This window comes from Elephas maximus, chromosome 11, assembly GCF_024166365.1.
Source record: "Elephas maximus indicus isolate mEleMax1 chromosome 11, mEleMax1 primary haplotype, whole genome shotgun sequence".
Taxonomy (NCBI): Eukaryota; Metazoa; Chordata; class Mammalia; order Proboscidea; family Elephantidae; genus Elephas; species Elephas maximus.
Genome location: NC_064829.1, coordinates 99521873 through 99543372, shown reverse-complemented (window position 1 = coordinate 99543372; position 21500 = coordinate 99521873). Strand labels below are relative to the sequence as shown.

Below are 21500 nucleotides of genomic sequence, written 5' to 3'. Positions count from 1 at the left end.
TATGGTGTATGGGTCAATGGAATAAAAAAAAACTGAAAAAGAAACTTTTAAAAAGAAAACATAACCAACACCAGGTAAGACTATACTTGGTCAAGGGTTAAAAAATTAAAAAGGTCAAGGACTGAAAAGTTGACAAAAGATTTGAGCCTCCCTGATGAAATCTGAATCTATGAAATTTAACCCCAGAAAACAGGATATGAAATCATGGCCACAGAGGAAAATTCACCCAGCCAGACACTAGACATTAGCAAAATTCAATACAGACAAAAACATGGATGATAAATATTTCTTCCAAAACTTAACCCAAATAATAATCAAGTAGGAGTCCCCGGGTGGTACAAATGGCTAAGCACTTGGCTACGAACTGAGAAGCCGAAGGTTTGAACCCACCCAGCAGTGCTGTAGAAGAACGTCCTGGCGGTCTGCTTCCAAAAGGTCCCAGCCACTGAAAACCCTGCGGAGCACAGTTCTACTGTGAAAGACGTGCGGTCACCACGAGTTGGAATCGACTTGATAGCAACAAGTTTTTTTGTTTTAATTACCAAAGAAATGCAAAAGTAAGTCCTCGTTGAACAAGACTGAACAAATGAAGAAGGACACAGGACAGAAACCAAAGATTTTCCTCAATTGTTTCAAGAAGTCTCCTGCAGAGGTGACGTCTGTCAAGAGCTGGTTGAGAAACACCTGGTAGCCTCCAGACCCAGCACTAAATAGCGGCAGAAGCTGGGTGACTGGCAATGGCGAACTCATTTGCACCCTTGCTCTAAATCTTATCAACCCTAAAGCCAGATATCCAGGTGGGAGCAAACTGTTCTTGGACAACCTTTAGGCGCTTTCAATCAAGAGAAGGTCCCTGGGTGGTACAAACAGTTTGCACTGGGCTACTAGCTTAAAAAGGAGCCATGGTGGCAAAATGATGGCACTTGGCTGCTAATTGAAAGGCTGGCGGTTCAAACCCACCCAGCAGCTCTTCAGGAGAAAGACCTGGCAATCTGCTTCCATAAAGATTACAGCCAACAAAACCCTATGGGGCAGTTCCACTCTATCACATGGGGTCACTATGAGTTGGAATCGACTCAACGGCAACTAACAACAAAAAGAATACTAGTCTAAAAGTTGGCGGTTCAAACCAACCCTGTAGCTCTGTGGAAGAAAGGCCTGGTGATCTGCTGCTGTAAAGATTACAGCCAAGAAAACCCTATGGGGCAATTCTACTCTGGAACACATGGGGTTACCATGAGCCGTAATGGACTCTACCTTAAGGGATTTGTGTCGTTTGTTTTCAGTAACAGGGGTCTTTTGTTTGATTTTTAAGAACGAGCAGAGTTGCAGAATTGGTTTTAAATGCTGTCGATCCCCAGACAATTTAAGAGTTGAGACCCAGGAGTGGGAAGGGTCAGAGGTTGCCATGGGGCCAGGGGTTCAAAGGTCACGGTGCCACTCACCGGCAGCCCATGCCCAGGAGGAAGCAGGTGAGGGCCAATAGGTCACACTGGTTCCAGGTGTCAGCGAGGTAGAGGTGCAGCCGCCGGCGCAGTGGGGTGTGGCTGCAGCCCTGCGGCCCGATGGCCAGGCTGCCCCACTCACTGCCCAGGCTCTGCCGGAACTCCTCGCAGAGGAGGGTGAAGGCCCAGAAGTACAGCAGCAGCTCGAGGGTGCTGATTGTCTCAGGATGGAAGTCGATGAGCAGCACACGGGCAAAGAGCAGCAGGAAGAGCAGGTAGCTTACCACGTTGCCCATGAAGGCCGTCACCGGGGCCCCCCAGAAGTGGGACCAGCGGTGCAGGCACTGACGCCAGCAGGGCCCCCTAGGGCATCTGCTGCGTCTGGGCTGCTTTGACACTCCCAATGGCATCTTCTCTATGGGGTCGGCCAGCCTGGGGGATAGAGAGATAGAAGGGAGCTCTCAATCTGACCTCTGAACTCCGACCTTCACCATGATCAAGACCTCTAACCTTCCACACCTGACCTCCTCCACCTTCATGACCTCTGACCCTGCCTGACCTGTGATACTAAGTCTGAACTCTTCCACCTTGACTTTTGACCCCTGTATATAGCCCCCATATTCCCTGGGTGGTACAAACAGCTAAGCACTCGACTACTAGCTGAAAAGTTAGTGGTTCGAACCCACCCAGAGCCGCCTTGGAAGACAGACCTGGAGATCTGCTTCCAAAAGGTCACAGCCTTGAAAACCCTATGGAGCAGTCCTACTCTGCACACATGGGGTCACCATGAGTTGCAATCAGCTCAAAGGCAACTAACAACAACATATAACCCCTGACCTCTGAATTCTCCCACCATCAAAACTACTGGCCTACCGTATCTGACCTTCTCCACCTTTCTGACCTCTGACCCCTATAATGAACTCTGGCCCCTGTGCCAACCTCTGACACCTGTTTGGCCTTTGACTCCAAGTCCCTGTTCTTTCATGACCTCTGACTCTTTACCTTAGACTATCTACCTGACCTCTGACCCCAAATATGATCTCTGATCCCCTCTTACGTTCATGAGCTCAGCTCCCCAGCTTTGACAGTTCATGACCCTGAAACTAATCTGTGGCCCACAAATTCTGGTATCAGATTATCAGCCTAATTTTCTCCTAAGAAGCCCTGGTGGTGCAGTGGTTAAAGCAATCAGCTGCTAGCCGAAAGGCTGGCCATTCAAACCTACCCAGCAGCTCTGTGGGAGAAAGGCCTGGCAATATGCTCCTGTAAAGATTATCATTGTTATTAGGTGCTGTCAAGTTGGTTCCAACTCATAGCGACCCTGTGTACAACAGAACGAAACACTGCCCAGTCCTGCGTCATTCTCACAATCGTTGCTATGCTTCAGCCCATTGTTGCAGCCACTGTGTCAGTCATCTCACTGAGGGTCTTCCTCTTTTTGGATGACCCTCTACTTTATCGAGCATGATGTCCTTCTCCAGAGACTGGTCATGTCCAAAATACGTGAGAAAATGTCTAGCCATCCTCGCTTCCAAGAAGCACTCTGGCTATACATCTTCCAAGACAGACTTGTTCATTCTTCTAGAAAACCCTATGGGGCAGTTCTGCACTGTCACAGGGGGTTGCTATGAGTTGAAAACCGACTCAGCAGCACCCAACAATAACAATTTTCTCCTATGATCTTCCTTTCCCCTTTCTGATCTCTGACCATACAACCATGTTTGACGTCTGAATTTTGACTTTCCTGGGCCACTCATATCTCTGACCCATCTCACTTGAGTTCTGATCCTCTGTCTCAATTTTATCCTGACTCTTGATTCTGACCTCAAATCAGAAACACCAAAATTAATTATGCTAATAATAAGAAATTTTAAAAGTTAACAGAAAAAATGCCCTGGCTTGGAGAAGCATCCTCTTCTTAAAGACTAAGCAGAAACAAAATAGCCAATACGTGGAAACAACCCAAGTGTCCATCAACTTATGAATGAATAAACAAAATGTGGTGTATCCATACAATGGAATATTTTTCAGCCATAAAAAAGGATGAAGTACTGATATTTGCTACAGTATTGATGGATCTTGAAAACATGCCAAGAAACCAGTCACAAGATCACATAGTACAGGATTTCACTTATATGAACTATCCAGAATAGGCAAATCTAAAGAAACAGAAAGTAGATTAGTGGTTGCCCAAGGCTTGGAGGGGGGTGGAGGAGTGACTTCACACCTCAGTTATTTCATCCATAAAACAGAGTTAGTAATAGTTCCTAATCACATAGGGTTGTTAAGAAAATTAAATGAATTAATTTTCAAAGGGATTTAGCACAATGGCTATCCACTGTAAATGTTCTTTAATGTCAGCTATTGTTATTGTCATTACTACCATCATCATCATCATCATTATATGGTGCAAAAGTTGGGAAACCACTAGGCAAAGACACCATTGTTGATACTAATGCCAAACACTAGGATCTTCATCCCAACTTTTTCACTGGTCTATTCTTTTTTCACATTTCTCTTCTATTTTGTACATTTTCTCTTAAAAATGTATATATACATTTTTAAATTTGACTTGTTTTATGAGGCATGTAGTGGGCTTTCCTTCTGCGATATTGGAGAGTGAAGTCTTCCCTTCCCTCATTTGTGGATCTGGCTAGAGATGGAGGATGCTAAAATGGGAATAAATGTGGGCCTCTTTCTTTGTTTCTTTATTACCATGGATTTAAACCCTTACACACACATACACCATTCAACAAAATAAATAATACATGTATTAATAATAGCAATAGAAACAATAATCCATATTAATTGAACATTTACCATGTGCCAGGACCTATGATATGTGTTTTACACACATTATCTCAGTGACTCCTCCCAACATTATGGTATATTGTATTACTATTGACTAAATACTTTGGTTCTCACCCAGTGATGCCCCTTCATGTGGGAGAATCAGGAACTTGGGAGTTGCCATAGGGTGTGATTTTGCCAATGAAATGTGGGCAAAAGTCACACAATGCCACTTCTATCTGGATGCTTTAAAAGCCAGTGCATAGTTCACCAGCTCTCTTTTCCCTCCGTCATGGGACCAGAAACTTCCCAGATAGGGGCTACTCACCCATCTCCAAGTTGAAACCTCATGGAAGAGACCCATGGTCAACCCACAAATGTAGTATAAGTGAGAAATAAACCGTTCTTATTATAAACCACTGAGATTTTTGGATTCTTTGTTATTGCAGCATCACCCAACCAAACCTGACTAACACAGGTTGTTGTTGTTGTGTGCCATCAAGTAGATTCTGACTCAGAGCAACCCCATCTGACACAGTAAAACTGCCCCATAGAGTTTTCTAGGCTGTAATCTTTACAGGAGCAGATTACCACATCTTTCTCCCACAGAGCCACTGGGTGGGTTTGAACCACCAACCTTTCAGTTAGCCAAGCATTTAACAATTGTGTCACCAGAGCTCATTGATTAACTCAGGAAAAACCTATTATTTATTGATTAACACAGGAAAAACCTGTTATTTACCTTCATTTTGCAAAAAAGAAAAATGGGGCTCGGGGTGAAGTCCTTCAGCACCTCCACTATGTGCCACTGTGTGGCATTATCAGAAGTTTGATATAAATACTCTACTTCATTTTCTCAGGGGTGATTTTTAAAATGCGGAGCCCTGGTGGTGCAGTGGTTCAAGCATTCAGCTGCTAATTGAAAGGTCAGCGGTTCAAACCTACCAGCTGCTCTGTGGGAGAAAGATGTGGCAGTCTGCTCCTATAAAGATTACAGCTTTAGAAACCCTATGGGGCAGTTCTACTCTGCCCTATAGGGTCAGTATGAGTTGGAATCAACTCATCGGCAGTGGGTTTGGTTTGGTCTGATTTTTAAAACACCTCCATCAGTATCATGACATAGTCATTCAGAGCAAGGGACCTGGAGTCTGAAAAAGCAATAGATGAAAGATTCCCAAATGGGCCCAATCTATCCTATTCTACTTGCCATGTAAATCTGGCAAATATGAGCAAATTGACTTCCAGTGATGACCTCCTTGGTGGCAGAACAAAGCCTTGAACCAAACCTTGAGGTTGGCACAACCAAGCATTTGGGAAACCTTCTCAGTATCTTTAGTGACTCAATGAAGCCTCTATGTCTCAAAGCCCCAGTTCACATCTCTGACCTTGCTCCCAGGCCCTGTTGCTCCTAAAGCCGCCTAGGGTGCTCTGATTTCACACAGTGCCGGGGTCATCACTGACCCCAGCTCCTACTCACCCGAAAGGCCCTTCCCCATTCATGCCCTTATCCATGTCAAACTCCAGGTCCTTCGGTGCAAACTCCTCTCTGGACTTCCTAGTATGGAGGGAAGCACAGAGTAAGAATGGGGAGAATAGATGAATTCCCCAGACAGATCCACACTTCTTCACCTAGAGACATGTCAAAGAGGCAGAGATGCTCCTCTAGAGTCATCCCAAAGGGACCTTCCCGAAGAGGCTGGGCTAGAGGGGCAGAGGAACTGCACCTAGAGACACCACAAAGAACACCCCAAAAGCTTGCCTCCCAGAACATGCCCCCAAGTCTAAGCAGTGGACAGACCAAGTGGGAAAGGTGGAAGGTGGGCAGAAGTGACCAGGAAGGAAAAACTGAGCACCCCTCTCTTTCAAATCTAACCCCAGGGGACTGACCTGAAGGTGATGAGGTCAGTGTAGATGAGTGGGGGGCAAAAGAAGGTGAGAACCAGGGCCCAGACAGGCGTAGTGGTGTCCATCGCCCCCCACCATTTCTGTGTCAGCAGAGACTGTGGGATATGGGCATGATTAGGAGCATGAATCTCCCCCCACAGTCCCTAAGATCCCAGGCAAGGGTTGGGCCACAGCTCCAGACCACAGAGCAAGTGCCCAACATGGGAGCAGAGAAGGAGGTTGTTAAAGGGGAAGATAACCTGTCCCAGGTTTTGGCCAGTACAGTTAAACAGCCAATATTGATTTACACTATATGTCAGATACTGGGTTAAGTAAGCGCTTTGCATGGATTAGCTCACTTAAACCTCACCATACCACCAAGAAAATAAGTACTAGTATTTTCTCCCTTTCCCCTTTTCATAAATGAGGAAATTGAGGCACAGATTAAGGAACTGGCCCAAAGAAACAAAGCCAGCTGGAATCCATGAGTTTAACCATTATTCAAAGCAAAGGACTCTGGGTAACTGTTTGCAATGCCAGTCAAATCATTCCAGTAGGTGAGGATGGAACTTCCTGTTGAGGTAATCAGGACTTCCTGCTGAGGTGGAGAGAACTTCCTTTCCTGGAGGTGAGCCCCTGACAGATTAAGATTAAAAATACTGAGAAACATTCCAAAATGGCAGGATTGGCAGGATGGACGTGACTATGGGGACAAGCAGGACTTCCTGAGGGAGAGGGTTTACTATAGGATGGGTGGAATTTCCTAAACAAGTTTGCCTATGTTCAAAAACACTAAATAATTCTCCAGTGAGGTCACTCTAATTGTTGAGAACTGGAATTAGGGACCTCTTAAAGAATGAGATGGACTTCCTGTGGATGAGGAGGGACTTCCTGTGGGAGTGGGAAGAACTTCCAGTGTGAGAGATCGGACTTCCTATTATACTGTATTGGAGTGGAACTTTTTAGGAGGGTGGGCTTTCCTGTGGGAAGGTTGGTTTTACTGTGGCAGTGGTGGAACTTCTTATGGAAAGAGTGGCCTTTCTGGAAGAAGAACAAGCCTTCCTGGAGGAGGGGTGGTCTCCAAAGGGAAGAGTTGACCAAGACCATGAACTTCCCATGATGGCAGGGGCTGATAACCCACAGTTCTCAGGGTCCAGTTGGTAATTGACTGGGTCTCTGGGGTCTTGGATACTCACCTGTACCCCATCCTGGGCAAAGAAGGCACGGGCGTCAGCCTGCATGGCAAGCTGGAGGCAGGTGGCATTCCCCCAGAGTGGGCAGCGGCGAAGGAGTAGCCAGGCAGCCCATTTCTCATCACTGCGGTAGCACTGGCCAAAGAGGCCTGAGGGCAGGGGACTTATGTGAGGGGAGGGAAAAGGAGTGGGGGACAGGGTTATGGAGAGGTGTGAGGAAACTTAAGGGGAGGGGTAGGGGCATGAGATGAGTAAAGAAATGCACACATCCCTCCCATGGTAGCCTCCCTGCCTCCACTCCCAAACACTCCTGCCTCACGCACCAACACCCAGCCCCTCAAACTTGGCCGCCAGGTCCTTCCTCCGTTCTGCCTCCTCAGCCTCCGATTCCATGCGTGCCAGCGCTCGGAGCAGTAAACAGGCCCCAAGAGCTGAGGCCACAGCATTGGGGCTCTGGAGAAACAGAGAGAAGGGTCATGGACAGGGTCAGAATTTGGGGTGAGGTTCAGAGAGGATCAGGGACAGGAAAAGAAAGACAGTGATTGGGGCAGTGACTTAGTTATCTAGTGCTGCTATAATAGAAATACCACAAGTGGATGGCTTTAAGAGAGAGAAATTTATTTCTTCACAGCCCAGTAAGCTAGAAGTCTGAATTCAGGGCACCCACTCCAGGGGAAGGCTTTCTCTCTCTGTCAGCTCTAGAGGAAGGTCCTTGTCATCAGTCTTCCCTTGGTCTGGGAGCATCTCAGTGCAGGAACCTCAGGTCCAAAGGATGCACTCAGCTCCCGGCGCTTTCTTGGTGGTATGAGGTCCCCACGTCTCTCTGCTCACTTCTCTCATTTATATCTCAAAAGAGATTGTCTTAAGACACTAATCTTGTAGACCTCATCAATATAACTGCCACTAATCCATCTCATTACATCATAATGATAGGATTTACAACACATAGGGAAATCACATCAGAGGATAAAACGGTCGACAATCATACACTCAAACAAGGGAATCATGACCTACCCAAGTTGGCATGTATTTTTGGGGGACACAATTCAGTCCATGACAGGCAGAGACAGGCTCAGAGGTCATAAAACAAGAAATGGGGTCATCAGAGGCCAATAGTGAGGTAATGTTTGTAGGTGGATCTGGAGGAAACTGAGCATCAGGTGAAAACATCAGAAATCAGATGTTTCAGAGCCCAGGTATACAAGTCAGAAGTGGGGCTGGAGTCAGAGCCAGAAGGCATATTTGGAGTTAGGCATCTGAGGTTAAGCCCAGAAGAGCTAGATGGTGCTCGGCTACCACCAGCAACAGCTCTGACAGGGATCACAATAGAGGGTCCTGGACAGAGCAGGAGAAAAATATAGAACAAAATTCAAATTCACAAAAAAGATCAGACTTACTGGTCTGACAGAGGTTGGAGGAACCCCCAAGACTATGGCCCCCTGACACTCTAGTAATTCGGAACTGAAGCCACTCCCAAAGTTCACCTTTCAGCCAAAGATTAGACAGGCCTATAAAACAAACAATAACACATGTGACGAATGTGCTTCTTGGATCAATCAAGTATACAGGACCAAACGGGCCACACCTGCCCAAAAGCAAGACGAGAAGGCAGGAAGGGACAGCAAAAGTGAATGAATGGAAACAGGGAACCCAGGGTGAAAAGGGGGAGAGTGCTGGTACATTGCAGGGATTGCAACCAATGTCACAAAACAATCTGGGTATAAATTTTTGAATGAGAAACTAATTTCCTCTGAAAACTTCCACCTAAAGTACTATAAAAATCAAAAAAAAAGAAAGACATCAGAGGTTATAAGACAGGTCAAGAAGCATTTGAAAATGCCAACAAAAATGGCAGTGTATGGTACTCCAAACTCTATTCCTCCATAAAAGCAATGAATAAGCTGACAAAAACTGTCAGAGTCAACTTTTTTGGAACTCTAGAATCTAATAAAAATGTATAACAACCACAGGAATGCTTAATGAAGAAAGAAACTTCTGAATTTTAGTAAGAGAGCACTGTGGCATTCTAACTTACCCACTTACTACTTCCCCACTCCTCTGCTCAGCTGTAGGCATGAAGACAGCAGCCTAAGTTCCTGGTGCAGGTTGCTGATACCACAGGAAGCAATTAGGACCTTATTTTCAAAGAACTGTGCTTATGTTTTTGAACCTGTCTGAAGCCTCAATGAACAATCAGCTCAACAGACAGCCTTTGCTGTGTCTGTCTCTGAGCTTTCCCAGAGCAGAAGCAGCTTCCCAGGTGCTGCAAGCATTTAAAAGCAAAAGTATTAGCCAAAGTCACTGAAAACAATGGATAATAGTTGGAGATGCAATAGATAGACTGAAAAGCCTGGGAAAGAAGTCTTAAGAAAGAGATATTTCTGGGAATAAAGGCTTTGAAAAGCTCCCATGTGTACACCAGGGCATCTTGAAGGCCATGCATATTTCCAGGACTGAATACATGCTCAAAAAAGAGATGAGAAGACCCTAAGGTTCACCTCTGGCTGACCTTTAGGCTCTGCACAAGCAGGACGTGGAGGTTAAGATACAGTTGTAAATGACCTGGCTAAGCATTGAAGGAGTTCCCCAACACAGAGCCAGTCTGCAAAGACTGGACAAGCGTTAGTTTCCATTTTGAGGTTTTTTTGTTTTTGTTTATTGGCTCTATATGTTTAAGGAAATCATGCCAAATCACTAGCTGATAACTAAGCAAATGGAACAGAGACTTCAGGGGCCGTACATGACAAAGAATACAGCCTTTACAAAAGTAGTTTAGAAAAGCCACTAAACAAACACCAACAACCCACAAAAAGTGGTAACACCAAATCCTAGGGGTGGAGGAGAAGCAGATTTTCTGAGTTGCCACATTATAATATTCAAAATGCTCAGTTTTCAACAAAAAATCACAAGGCATACAAAGAAAGTATGGTCCATTTACAGGAGAAATTAGCAGACGCTATCCCTGAAGAAGCCCAGACATTAGACTCACCAGACAAAGACTTTACGTTAACTGTCTTAAATATGCTAAAATTTTTTTTAAAAAAAAAGCTCAAAAAAAACAGGAATAGTAGAAAGCCCTCAAAGTGATAAAAGGCATGTCACAGATTGAATTGTGTCTCCAAAAAATATCTGTCAACTTTGCTAGGCCATGATTCCCAGTATTGTGTGACTGTCCACCATTTTGTCATCTGATGTGATTTTCTTATGTGTTGTAAATCTTACCTCTATGATGTTAATGAGGTGGATTAGCAGCAGTTACGTTAATGAGGCAGGACTCAATCTACAAGATTAGGTTGTGTCTTAAGTCAATCTCTTTTGAGATATAAAAGAGAGAAGCAAAAAGAGAGACATGAGGATCTCATACTATCACAAAAGGAGCACTGGGAGCATAGCATATTTTTGGACCTGGGGTCCCTGTGCTGAGAAGCTCCTCAACCAAGGGAAGATTGATGACAAGCACCTTCCTCCAGAACCAGAACCACAGACATAAAGCCTTCCCCCGGAGCTGGCACAATGAATTCAGATTTCTAGCCTCCTAAACAGTGAGAGAATAAACTTCTGTCTGTTGAAGTCACCCATTTGTGGTATTTCTGTTATAGCAGCACTAGATAGTGAAGACAGAATCTGCTACTGTGAGTGGGGTGCTGCTCTAAACAACACCTAAAATGTGGAAGTGGTTTTGAAACTGTGAATAGTTAGAGGCTGGAAGAGTTTTAAAGTACCTAATAGTGAAAACCCAGATTGCCTTGAAGAGACTATTATTCAACCACTAAGGCCAAAGATGAAGAAATGAAGATTATTACCAACTTCTGCAGTCTGAAATTGATCAAACATACAATCAGGACGCATTGATAATTACTGGTGATTGGAATGTGAAAGTTGGAAACAAAGCAGAAGGATCAGTAGTTGGAAAATATGGCTTTGGTATAGAAACAATGCCAGAGATTGCAGGATGGAATTTTGTAAGACCAATGACTTCTTCGTTCCAAATAGCTTTTTTCAGCAACATAAACAATGACTATACATGTGGACCTCACCAGATGGAATACACAGGAATCAAATTTACTACATCTGTGGAAAGAGAGGATGGAGAAGCTTAATATCATCAGTCAGAACAAGGCCAGGGGCCAACTGCAGAACAGACCATCAATTGCTCATATGAAGCTCAAGTTGAAGCTGAAGAAAATTACAGCAAGTCCACATGACCAAAATATGACCTTGAATATATCCCACCTGAATTTAGAGACAATCCCAACGGTAGATCTGATGCACTGAACACTAATGACTGAAGAACAGACAAGTTGTGGGATGACATCAAGGACATCATACAAGAAGAAAGCAAAAGGCCATTAAAAAGAAAGAAAAGACCAAAATGGATGTCAGAAGAGGCTCTGAATTTCTCTTGAACTTAGAGTAGCTACAGTGAAAGGAAGAAATGATGAAGTAAAAGAGCTGAACCAAAGATTTCAACGGGCAGCTTGAGAAGACAAAGTAAAGCATTATAATGACATGTGCAAAGACCTGGAGTCAGAAAGCCAAAAGGGAAGAACATGCTCAGCATTTCTCAAGCTGAAAGAACTGAAGAAAAAATTCAAGCCTTGAATTGTGATACTGAAGGATTCTATGGAAAAAATGTTGAATGACACAGGAGGTATCAAAAGAAGATGGAAGGAATACACAGACTCATTGTACCAAAAATATTTGGTTGACATTCAAGAGGTAGCATATGATCAAGGACTGATGGTACTGAAGGAAGAAGTCCAAGCTGCACTGAAGTGAATGGTGAAACACAAGGCTTCAGGAATTGAAGGAATAACAATTGAGATGTCTCAACAAATGGATGCAGCACTGGATGTGCTCACTCATCTATGTCAAGAAATTCGGCCAACCGACTAGAAGAGATCCATATTTGTGCCCATTCCAAAAAAAGGTGATCCAACAGTACGCAGAAATTATCAAACAATATCATTAATATCACACACAAGTAAAATTTTGTTGAAGATCATTGAAAAGTGCTTACGACAGGACAGGAAGCTGGCAGAAGCTCAAGCTAGATTCAAAAGAGGATGTGGAATGAGAGATATCATTGCTGATATCAGATGAATCTTGGCTGAAAGCAGAGAATACCAGAAAGATTTTTACCTGTATTTTACTGATTATGCAAAGATATTCAACTGGATTATAACAAATTATGGATAGCATTGTAAAGAATAGGAATTCCAGGACCCTTAATTGTGCTCATGAGGAACCTGTACATAGACCAAGAGGCTGTGTGGCTTAAAGTCAGAAAAGGTGTGCATCAGGGCTGTATCCTTTCATCAAATTTATTCACTCTGTATGCTGAGCAAATAATCGAAGAAGCTGGGCTATATGGAAAAGAACAGGGCATCAGGATTGGAGGAAGACTCTTTAACAATCTGTGATATGCGGATGACACGACCTTGCTTGCTGAAAGCGAAGAGGACTTGAAGCACTTACTGATGAAGATCAAAGACTACAGTCTTCAGTATGGATGCACCTCAACATAAAGAAAACACAAATCCTCACAACTGGACCAATAAGCAACATCATGATAAACGGGGAAAAGATTGAAGCTGTCAAAGATTTCATTTCACTTGGATCAACAATCAACGCCCATGGAAGCAGCAGTCAAGAAATCAGATGAAGTATTGCCTTGGGCAAATAAGACCTCTTTAAAGGGTTGAAAAGCAAGGATGTCACTTTGAAGACTAAGGCGTGCCTGACCCAAGCCATGGTATTTTCAATCGCCTCATACACATGCAAAAGCTGGACAATGAATAAGGAAGACTGAAGAAGAATTGATGCCTTTGAATTGTGGTGTTGGCGAAGAATACTGAATATACCATGTATTGCCAGAAAAATGAACAAATCTGTCTTGAAAGAAGTACAGCCAGAGAGCTCCTTAGAAGTGAGGATGGGGAGACTTCATCTCATGTACTTTGAACATGTTATCAGGAAGGACCAGTCCCTGGAGAAGGACATCAAGCTGGTAAAGTGGAGCGTCAGGGAAAAAGAGGAAGACCTTCAAAACATGGACTGGCACAGTGGCTACAACAACGGACTCAAGCATAGCAAAGATTGTGAGGATGGTGCAGGACCAGGCAGTGTTTCATTCTGTTGTACATGGGGTGGCTATGAGTCGGCACTCAATGGCACCTAACGACAACAACAGATGCAAAAGAATGAAGCTGGACCCCTTACTGAAGCCTCCGCCGAGACATCCCCCTGCCTTTGGCTGCGGTTCCCCACCCCGCTCACAGCCTGCCAAGCTACAGCTTCTAACTGTGGTTTGGCCTGACCAGCCTGCGGCCATAACCACAGTTTCAATCTGGTGCCAGAATCCTACACATGCACAAACCAAGATTTTGGCGCATGTGCAGGACCTGAAGAGCTGTGTCCTCAGTCTGTCCTTGGACCTGAATATTACCGACATGATTCAACATCCAGACCTCCAAATAAGGACATGGGAGGGCTAAGGGCAGAGAGTTCCAGGCATCAAACCCAACCCCCAGAAGCCCCCTCAGACAGCGAGCACGTGGCCTTATGGTCGCTAGACCCCGAGTTGCTCCTTGTCTGCGCAGACAATAAATTTCCACTTTCTGTTTCCCTTGCAACTGGTGGTGTGGCATCCGTCTTATTTCAATCAGCTAATAGGACAGGACAAGAACCCTCGTTCCGTTACATTACCTCACACCACACACAAAAATTAACTCAAACTGGATCAAAGACTTAAATGCAGGAGCTAAAGCTATAAAAGTCTTAGACGAAAAAATAGAGATGACTCTCCATGGCATTGGATTTGGCAAATTTTTTAAGATATGATACAAAAAGCACATGCAACAGAAGGAAAAAAAAAAGATAAGTTGGACTTTATCAAAATAAAAACTTCTACCCATCAAGGGACACTACCAAGACAATGAAAAGACAACCCATAAACGGGAGAAAATATTTGCAAATCATATATCTGATAAAGGTCTAGTATTCGGAACATATGCAGAACTCCAACAACTCAAAAACAAAAATCTATGCTGAACCCATAGCCTGATAGGCTGAAAACAGCCCAGTGCTGAAGGAGAACTCTTAAGCCATTTCTATAGCATAAAAGTAGGCTCCATCTTGGATCGTACTCGAGTCTCATGACTCTTTAACTTCCCACGCATTTTTCAAAAGTGTCCCAACATCTCTATCCCACCTGTACTAATCTAGGACCTCATCTTGGTTGCCTGGAAGACTCCAACTTTACCTTCTTAACTGGCTCCCTACCTCTAGCTGTGTTCCCTTCTACTTTGCAGTCACAAGTGTAACTATGTTTCAATGACTTCCCATCAGCTATAGGGTGAAGTCTAACCTCCTTATACATGCAAGGATTTTGAAAGAATGAGATTGATTATACATATGGACATGGAAAAATGCCCAATATATATTGTTTACTGAAAAAGCAAGTTACAAAAAATGCACAACACGCAGAAGAAGGAGGGAGAGACAGAGGAGGAAGGAGGAAGGAAGAAGTAGGAGAAAGGAGAACGGAAGAGAAGCAGAAGGAGAAGAGGGAGGGAGAGGAAGGAAGAGGAAAGAGAAAGAAAGAAGGAGAAGAAGGAGGGTGGTATTTTAACCAGATTCCCAGGGTGACTTTTTTGTTTATTTTAGTTGGGGGCGGGGGGGCACGGGGTAACATAAAGGCCTGAAGATCTGCTTCCAAAACTAAAACTAAAAAATCAGTCATTGAAAACTCTATGGAGCACAGTTTTACTCTGACACATGGTGTCTCCATGGGTCAGAGTCACTGAATGACAAGGCGGTTAACTGTTAGGTATTGCTATTTCGAGCCCCAGTGGCAGAGTGGTTAAGCACTTGGCTGTTAACCAAAAGGTCAGTGGTTCAAATCCACCAGCCACTCCACGGGAGAAAGATGTGACAGTCTGCTTCTGTAAAGATTACAGCCTTGGAAACCCTGTGGGCAATTCTATTACAGAGTCGCTATGAGTCGGAATCAACTTGACAGCAATGAGTTTGGTTGTATTGCTATTTCATCTTGTGGATGTGCTATAATTGGTTCAACCAATCTCCCATAATCAAGCATTAAGGTTTCTCTTATTCTTCTGTTATTCAAACAATGCAGAGATAAACATCTTTCCATAGAAATATTTTAGTACTTGCCCAAGACATGGGATTATTTCCTTAGACGTGGAGTTGGTAGGTAAAATTTTTGTTTTATTATGAAATATTTCTAGCATGTAGAAAAACAATAGGTAATAATATAATGAGTTCATGGCTTCCGCCTCCAGGCTCAAAAATAAATTTACAAATAACAACGTCCCGTGTTCCTTTCCTGATTACATTCCTTCCTCCCTACCCTGAAGAATAAACTCTCTGTCCTTACTTGTCATTAGTTGGCACAGTGGTTAAGTGCTTGGCTGCTAACCAAAAGGTCAGGCATTCAAACTCACCAGCCACTCCATGGAAGAAAGATGTGGCAGTCTGCTTCTGCAGAGGCTGTTGTTGTTGTTAGGTGCCATTGACTCGGTTCTGACTCATAGCAACCTTATGCACCACAGAACGAAACACTGCCCAGTCCTGCGCCATCCTCACAATCGTTATGCTTGAGCCCATTGTAGCCACTGTGTCATTCCATCTCATTGAGGGTCTTCCTCTTTCTCATTGACCCTCTACCAAGAATGATATCCTTCTCCAGGGACTGGTCCCACCTGATAACATGTCCAAAGCACGTGAGACAAAGCATCACCATTCTTGCTTCTGAGGAGCATTCTGGCAGTATATCTTCCTAAACAGATTTGCTCATCTTTCTGGCAGTCCATGGTATATTCAATATTCTCCACCATAGAGATTACAGGCTTGGAAACCCAATTTATCAATTCTATTCTGTCCTACAAGGTCACTATGAGTTGGAATCGACTCAATGGCAATGGGTTTGGTTTGTTTTTTTTTCTTTGTTTGTTTGTTTTGGTGTTTGTCAAGTCCAGGCACCTTTGCATACTTTTGCAACATTTATCCATACGCAACACTTGTTTTGTTTTAAAAGCACTGTGTAACAGCCAAAATGACCATAAAGAGATGAATAGGTACATAAAATGTGGTACATACATATACAATAGAATACTACTGAGCCATAAAGAGAAACGAAGTCGGGCAGGACTAACTGCCTCCATGAACTACAGCCTCCTTTGCCAGGATACCAGAAGAACTGGATGGTGCCCGGCCACCATTACTGAACATTTTGATCAACGAATCAGTAGATGAATCCTGATCGAAGGGGGAAATGTGGAATGAAATTTTAAATTCTTACAGCATCCAGACTTACTGGACCTACTGAGACAGAAGGAACCCCTGAATCCATTGCTCTGAGAAAATTTTCAAGCCATTAACTGAATTTATCCCCGGAGGTCATCTTTAAACTAAACAACAGTGTAGCTAAATTAGTAAAGCATGTTCGACATGAGCAATGCACTCTTGCAAAGAATTATCTATGTGAGATCAAATTGTCAACAGTAATTCTAAAACACAGATGAGAAGTTTAGGGGGTAATGCATCTAAATTCACAGTGGTAAAACAATACGGGTAGAAACAGTGAGAATGATGATGCACGTAAAGAATGTAACCAATGTTAGTGAATCATGCAAGTAGACATTGATGAATGTGTCTGCCATGTATATTTTCACCAAAATTAAAATAAAAATTAAAGAGAGAAATGAAGTTCTGATGCATGTCACAACATGGGTGAACCTTGAAAGCGTCATGCTGAGCAAAACTAGTTGCAAAAGGACAAATACTGTATGATCTCACTTACATGATATAAGCAAATAAGTAGAAACCAAAAATTATTAGCGGTTACCAGGGGTGGAAGGGAGAGGGCAAAGGGGGAGTTTCTGTTTAGGGGGCAGTGAGTTTATGTCAGTGTGGTGGAATGATTGGGAAAAGGATAGTAAGGACGGTTACACAACTTGAAGAATGTAATCAATGCCACTGAATTACACATGTGGAAATTGTTGGTGTATGTTTTGTTGTGTATATTTTCACACACACACACACACAAAATGGGGGGGAAAAGGAGGGTGGGAGGAAGGAAAAAGAAGGAGGAGGAGGAGAAGTAGTAGTAGTTGGAGTCATATATCGGAAATTGAGGATGGGTGGAAGTCAGGGTGATGTCAGAGACCAGGGAATCCTGTCGCGGGGGTGTCTGGTAGGCATAAAGGAAACAGAAGCAGAAGAGAGTAGAATAAGAGATCAGGACCAGAACTCACCATCTCCCAGAAATACAGGGCCATCTGAGACCTGTTCAACAGCAGTGCCCAGAGCAGCAGGTCACTCAAGGGGGCCTGCCCAAGGACAGCGTCCAGCCTGAGTTCCGAGGTTGTCCTGGCCGAGAGCAGGCCAGTCTGCAGGTAGGAAAGGCGTGGTTAGGTCTGCGCCCTGCTCCCCCTCCACCGCTGCCTGGCTCCGCCCCACTGGCCCCATCAGCCCCGCCCCTGGCTCAGCCACACCCCAAGCTATGACCACGCCCCCTCCCTGACATAGCCCCGCCCCCGGGTTCCTCCGTGCCTGGCCCCAGCACTGCCCGGTCCTTACGCTCTCCGGGCAGCCTTGGCCAGGGTGGGGGTCCGCTGCGCTCCCGGGATAGTATCTCGGAGCGCACATTTCCCCCAGCAGCAGCCGCAGCACATGCCCTACGTCAGGGGGCGAGGCCTCCGCAGAGCCTTTAGGGGCTGGGGCCTTGGTGCCCCCGCCCGCGCCGTGGGACGCCTGGCCCAGAAGGTGGCGGACCACTGAGTTGGGGGGCATCACGCTGTACAGCTGGGCCAGGCGCGCCGGAGTCAGGAAGTGGTCCAGGCTGAGGCCACGGGAGATGAGCAGACGAACGAACTCGGGCCGGTCATTCAGGAGGGCGTCCAGGAGGGAGGCCTCCAAGTGGAAGGACTTGTGGGATGGGATGAACGGAGCAAGAGGTGAGCAGAGTGACAAACAGAAGTCCAGGTGAGGTCAGACGTCAAGGAGAGGAGATGGGGGTGCAGGGCTATGAGTCAGGTGTGGATGGATGGATGGATGGACGAATGAACGAGCAGAGGGGGCACAAGATGGGGCAGACAATCAGAGATGGGTGGACAATTAAGGGAAGGCTGGACAGCCATAATGGAAGGCAGGGTCAGGTGTCGAAGAAGTCAGGGAGGGAGAAGTACACATCCCCCTTAGCAGGACCCTCAATGCCCAGAGCCACCCGGCCACCCAAGGCCCCAGCCCCTCACCCGCCACTGGATGTCCCCCCGGAAGAGCTCGCTCTGGGCAATGTCCACTCGGTTCCAAGCCACAGCCAAACGCAGCTCATCCAGGTAAGCTGAGGCCTCAGAGGTCCCACAGGCTGGAAGGGTGAGAGGGAGACAGGGGCAAGAAGTCAGAGGGAGGATGGGAACATCTGATGGATGTTTCGCTTCTATTTGGTGTGGCTGACATTAAACTCCACGTAAGGAGGGCGATGGAAACCCTGGTGGCATAGTGGTTAAGTGCTACGGCTGCTAACAAAAGAGTCAGCAGTTCAAATCCACCAGGCGCTCCTTGGAAACCCTACGGGGCAGTTCTACTCTGTCCTATAGGGTCACTATGAGTTGGAATCGACTCGATGGCACTGGGTTTGGTTTTTGGTTTAAGAAGGATGATGTTGAGCAAAGTCCGGGGTCTTTAAGAAGTCAGATTATTACAAGCATGTTATAGATTGAATTGAGTCACCCAAAAATATGCGTTGTAAATCCCAACCCCTATACTTGTGGAAAGGAGCTCTGGTGGCACAGTGGTTAAGCACTCAGCTGCTAACCAAAATGTCACCTGTTCAAGCCCACCAGCTGCTCCACAGGAGAAAAGACCTAGCAATCGGCTCCCGCAAAGATTACAGCCTTGGAAACCCTATAGAGCAGTTCTACTCTGTCACATGGGGTCACTATGAGTTAGAATTGACTGGAAGGCACACAACAACATATAGTACTTGTAGATGTAATCCCATTTGGGATGGGTTTTGTTATGCTAATGAGACCATATCAGTGTACAGTGTGTCTTAAACCAATCACTTTTGAGATATAAAAGGAGTGGATTAGGTACAGAAGTAAACAGGGAGAAGATATGCCACATGGAGTTCTCCAAGGAGCATGGAGAAGAATGCTAGAGAAGCTAAGACAAGGACCTTCCCCCAGAGCAGACAGGGGAGAAAGCCTTCCCCTAGAGCCAGTATCCTGAATTCAGATTTCTAGCCTCCTGAACTGTGAAACAATAAATTTCTGTTTGTTAAAGCCACCCACTTGTGGTATTTCTGTTATAGCAGCACTAAGAAACTAAGATACAGGCATAAATAAGATTCACCTCAGAACCAGAGAGCAGTGCTTTAGAGTCCCCAAGAACAAGGAAAGGGAATTGTTTATTACTTAACATTTATTGAGGTAGGTTGTGGACCAGTCAATGTGAGGGGTGGAGAGAGAAATCTGATATAGTTCCTGCCCTCAAGGAATGCATTCTAGTAGGGGAAATATGTCCCTAACAGAAATAACTACTCTCAGAGTGAGCAGAGCCCTCAGAGACGGACAGAGCATATGATTAAGGCCCAGAAGTGGCCATAATCACACGGTATAGAGTGGTCCAGGAGAGTCTGTTAAAGGATGGGCATTTGGGCAAGGCTTTGGAAAGACTAGTTGGATTTGGAAGTGTGTGCCTAAGGTGGGAAGAGAAACTTCAAGGCAGCAGGAACAGCCTGAGAAAAGTCATGGGGTGCAGGAAAGCACAGAATATCATGGCAAATGTGTCATTCTGATTTCCTGAAACTTGGAGTATGTTGTTAGAGGAAAGGCAATTGTAGCAGAAAGTGAGGCTGGAAAAAAATCCAACATGAGAGGGATTCCAGAAGAACGTAGAGGTCATTAAAAACAGCAAGGAAGGTCAAGAGGTCTTTAAAATTCTGATCCAACAATTTAATGGATCCAGACATGTGCAGTCAACAGGGGCATGAAGAGTCCTGAAGCATCGAGTGGCTCCAAAGAGAAGCTGGGCAAAGCCTAGACACTGCTGGGTCTCAGAGCACTGTTGCGCCATGGAGTTTGTTTTTCCTTCTGCCTCCACTTGCTCCACATGTATCTTGAAAGCAAATTCATCTCATTCCGATTGTTCCAAAAACTGGTATTGTAGAACAAGGTAATCCAAGGTAGCGGAGATGAGCAATGGGTTCTCGGGAAGGCAGACCTGGGTTCCAATGCCAGTTCCACCACTACCAACTGAGTGACTTCAGGCAAACCACTGAACCTTGGGAACTGCAATTTCCTCATCTATAAAATGGGAGTAGTAAAGGTACCCACTTTGTAGCATTGTTATCAATAATATAACTGTAGGAGAAGTTCCAAACTGGTAGGAATCTCCAGCTTGACCAGTGTAACCTCTAAGATTGAAGGCTGAGGAAACAGAAGTTCAGAGAGAGACAATAACATGTGTAGGACCACAGAGCTTTACGGTTCTTTTCAAAACCCAGAGGTGAATTCGGAGCGGGATTTTCTGAGATTCTATAGCTCTCCCCTTACATTCTTCACATTTCCAAGAGAAGAAAAGGGAATGTTTATATATCGCTTTACATTCTGCCTTAACATGGCACTGTTTACCAACCTGGACCTCTTCCAGGTCCTTCATGCTTACCATGTCCCACACTGACCTCATGGTCTTTCCCCCAAACCCATCTTCTCTGGGGTTCTCCATCTCAGGGATCGCCCCATTGTCCACCCAGCCAATGAGCCAGACTCTGGGTACTGTTCTTACCCCCTACCTTTCCTTCACATCCCATAACCCATTGGTCCCCAACTCCCATCTCTTTAGCCCCCTGACACTCTCTGCTAGTCCCCTTCTCACTGTCCCCACAGCCCCAACCTCAATCTTCATTCTCTCCCACCAGGTCTGTCACCTCAGCCAATCTTCCCTCATTTAACTTTAAAAGGTCTTTCTACACCCAGAACTGACTCTCTTGCCCTCTCCTGCCTCTCCAGCCCCTCAGCCTGGCATTTGAGGTCCTGGGTGACCTGGCCCTGCCCACTTCACTGGTTTTGTCTCCAAAACTCCCTTCATGCATTCTACATACCAGCCACAGGGGCCTCCTACTTCACCCCAAACTTGCCCCATGCAGTGGGATTAAGAG

The 21500-nt window shown here is 45.1% G+C and overlaps 1 protein-coding gene across 3 annotated transcripts in view; it reads right to left on the bottom strand.

Annotated features, from left to right (window-relative positions):
• Window positions 1-21500, bottom strand: part of TRPM4 (transient receptor potential cation channel subfamily M member 4) — a 45010-nt gene that overhangs the window by 5732 nt on the left and 17778 nt on the right. For all 3 annotated transcript variants that reach the window (XR_007519366.1, XM_049901747.1, XM_049901746.1), the window contains exons 10-17: window positions 18592-18704; window positions 17918-18265; window positions 17593-17727; window positions 7636-7765; window positions 7316-7461; window positions 6123-6235; window positions 5713-5790; window positions 1446-1877 (exon numbers count right to left, since the gene is read on the bottom strand). Coding sequence is in view for 2 of the 3 variants with exons in the window: in XM_049901747.1 (XP_049757704.1) it covers window positions 1446-1877; window positions 5713-5790; window positions 6123-6235; window positions 7316-7461; window positions 7636-7765; window positions 17593-17727; window positions 17918-18265; window positions 18592-18704 (1495 nt within the window). In the remaining variant the exon portion in view is untranslated. The remainder of the gene's footprint in view (window positions 1-1445; window positions 1878-5712; window positions 5791-6122; window positions 6236-7315; window positions 7462-7635; window positions 7766-17592; window positions 17728-17917; window positions 18266-18591; window positions 18705-21500) is intronic.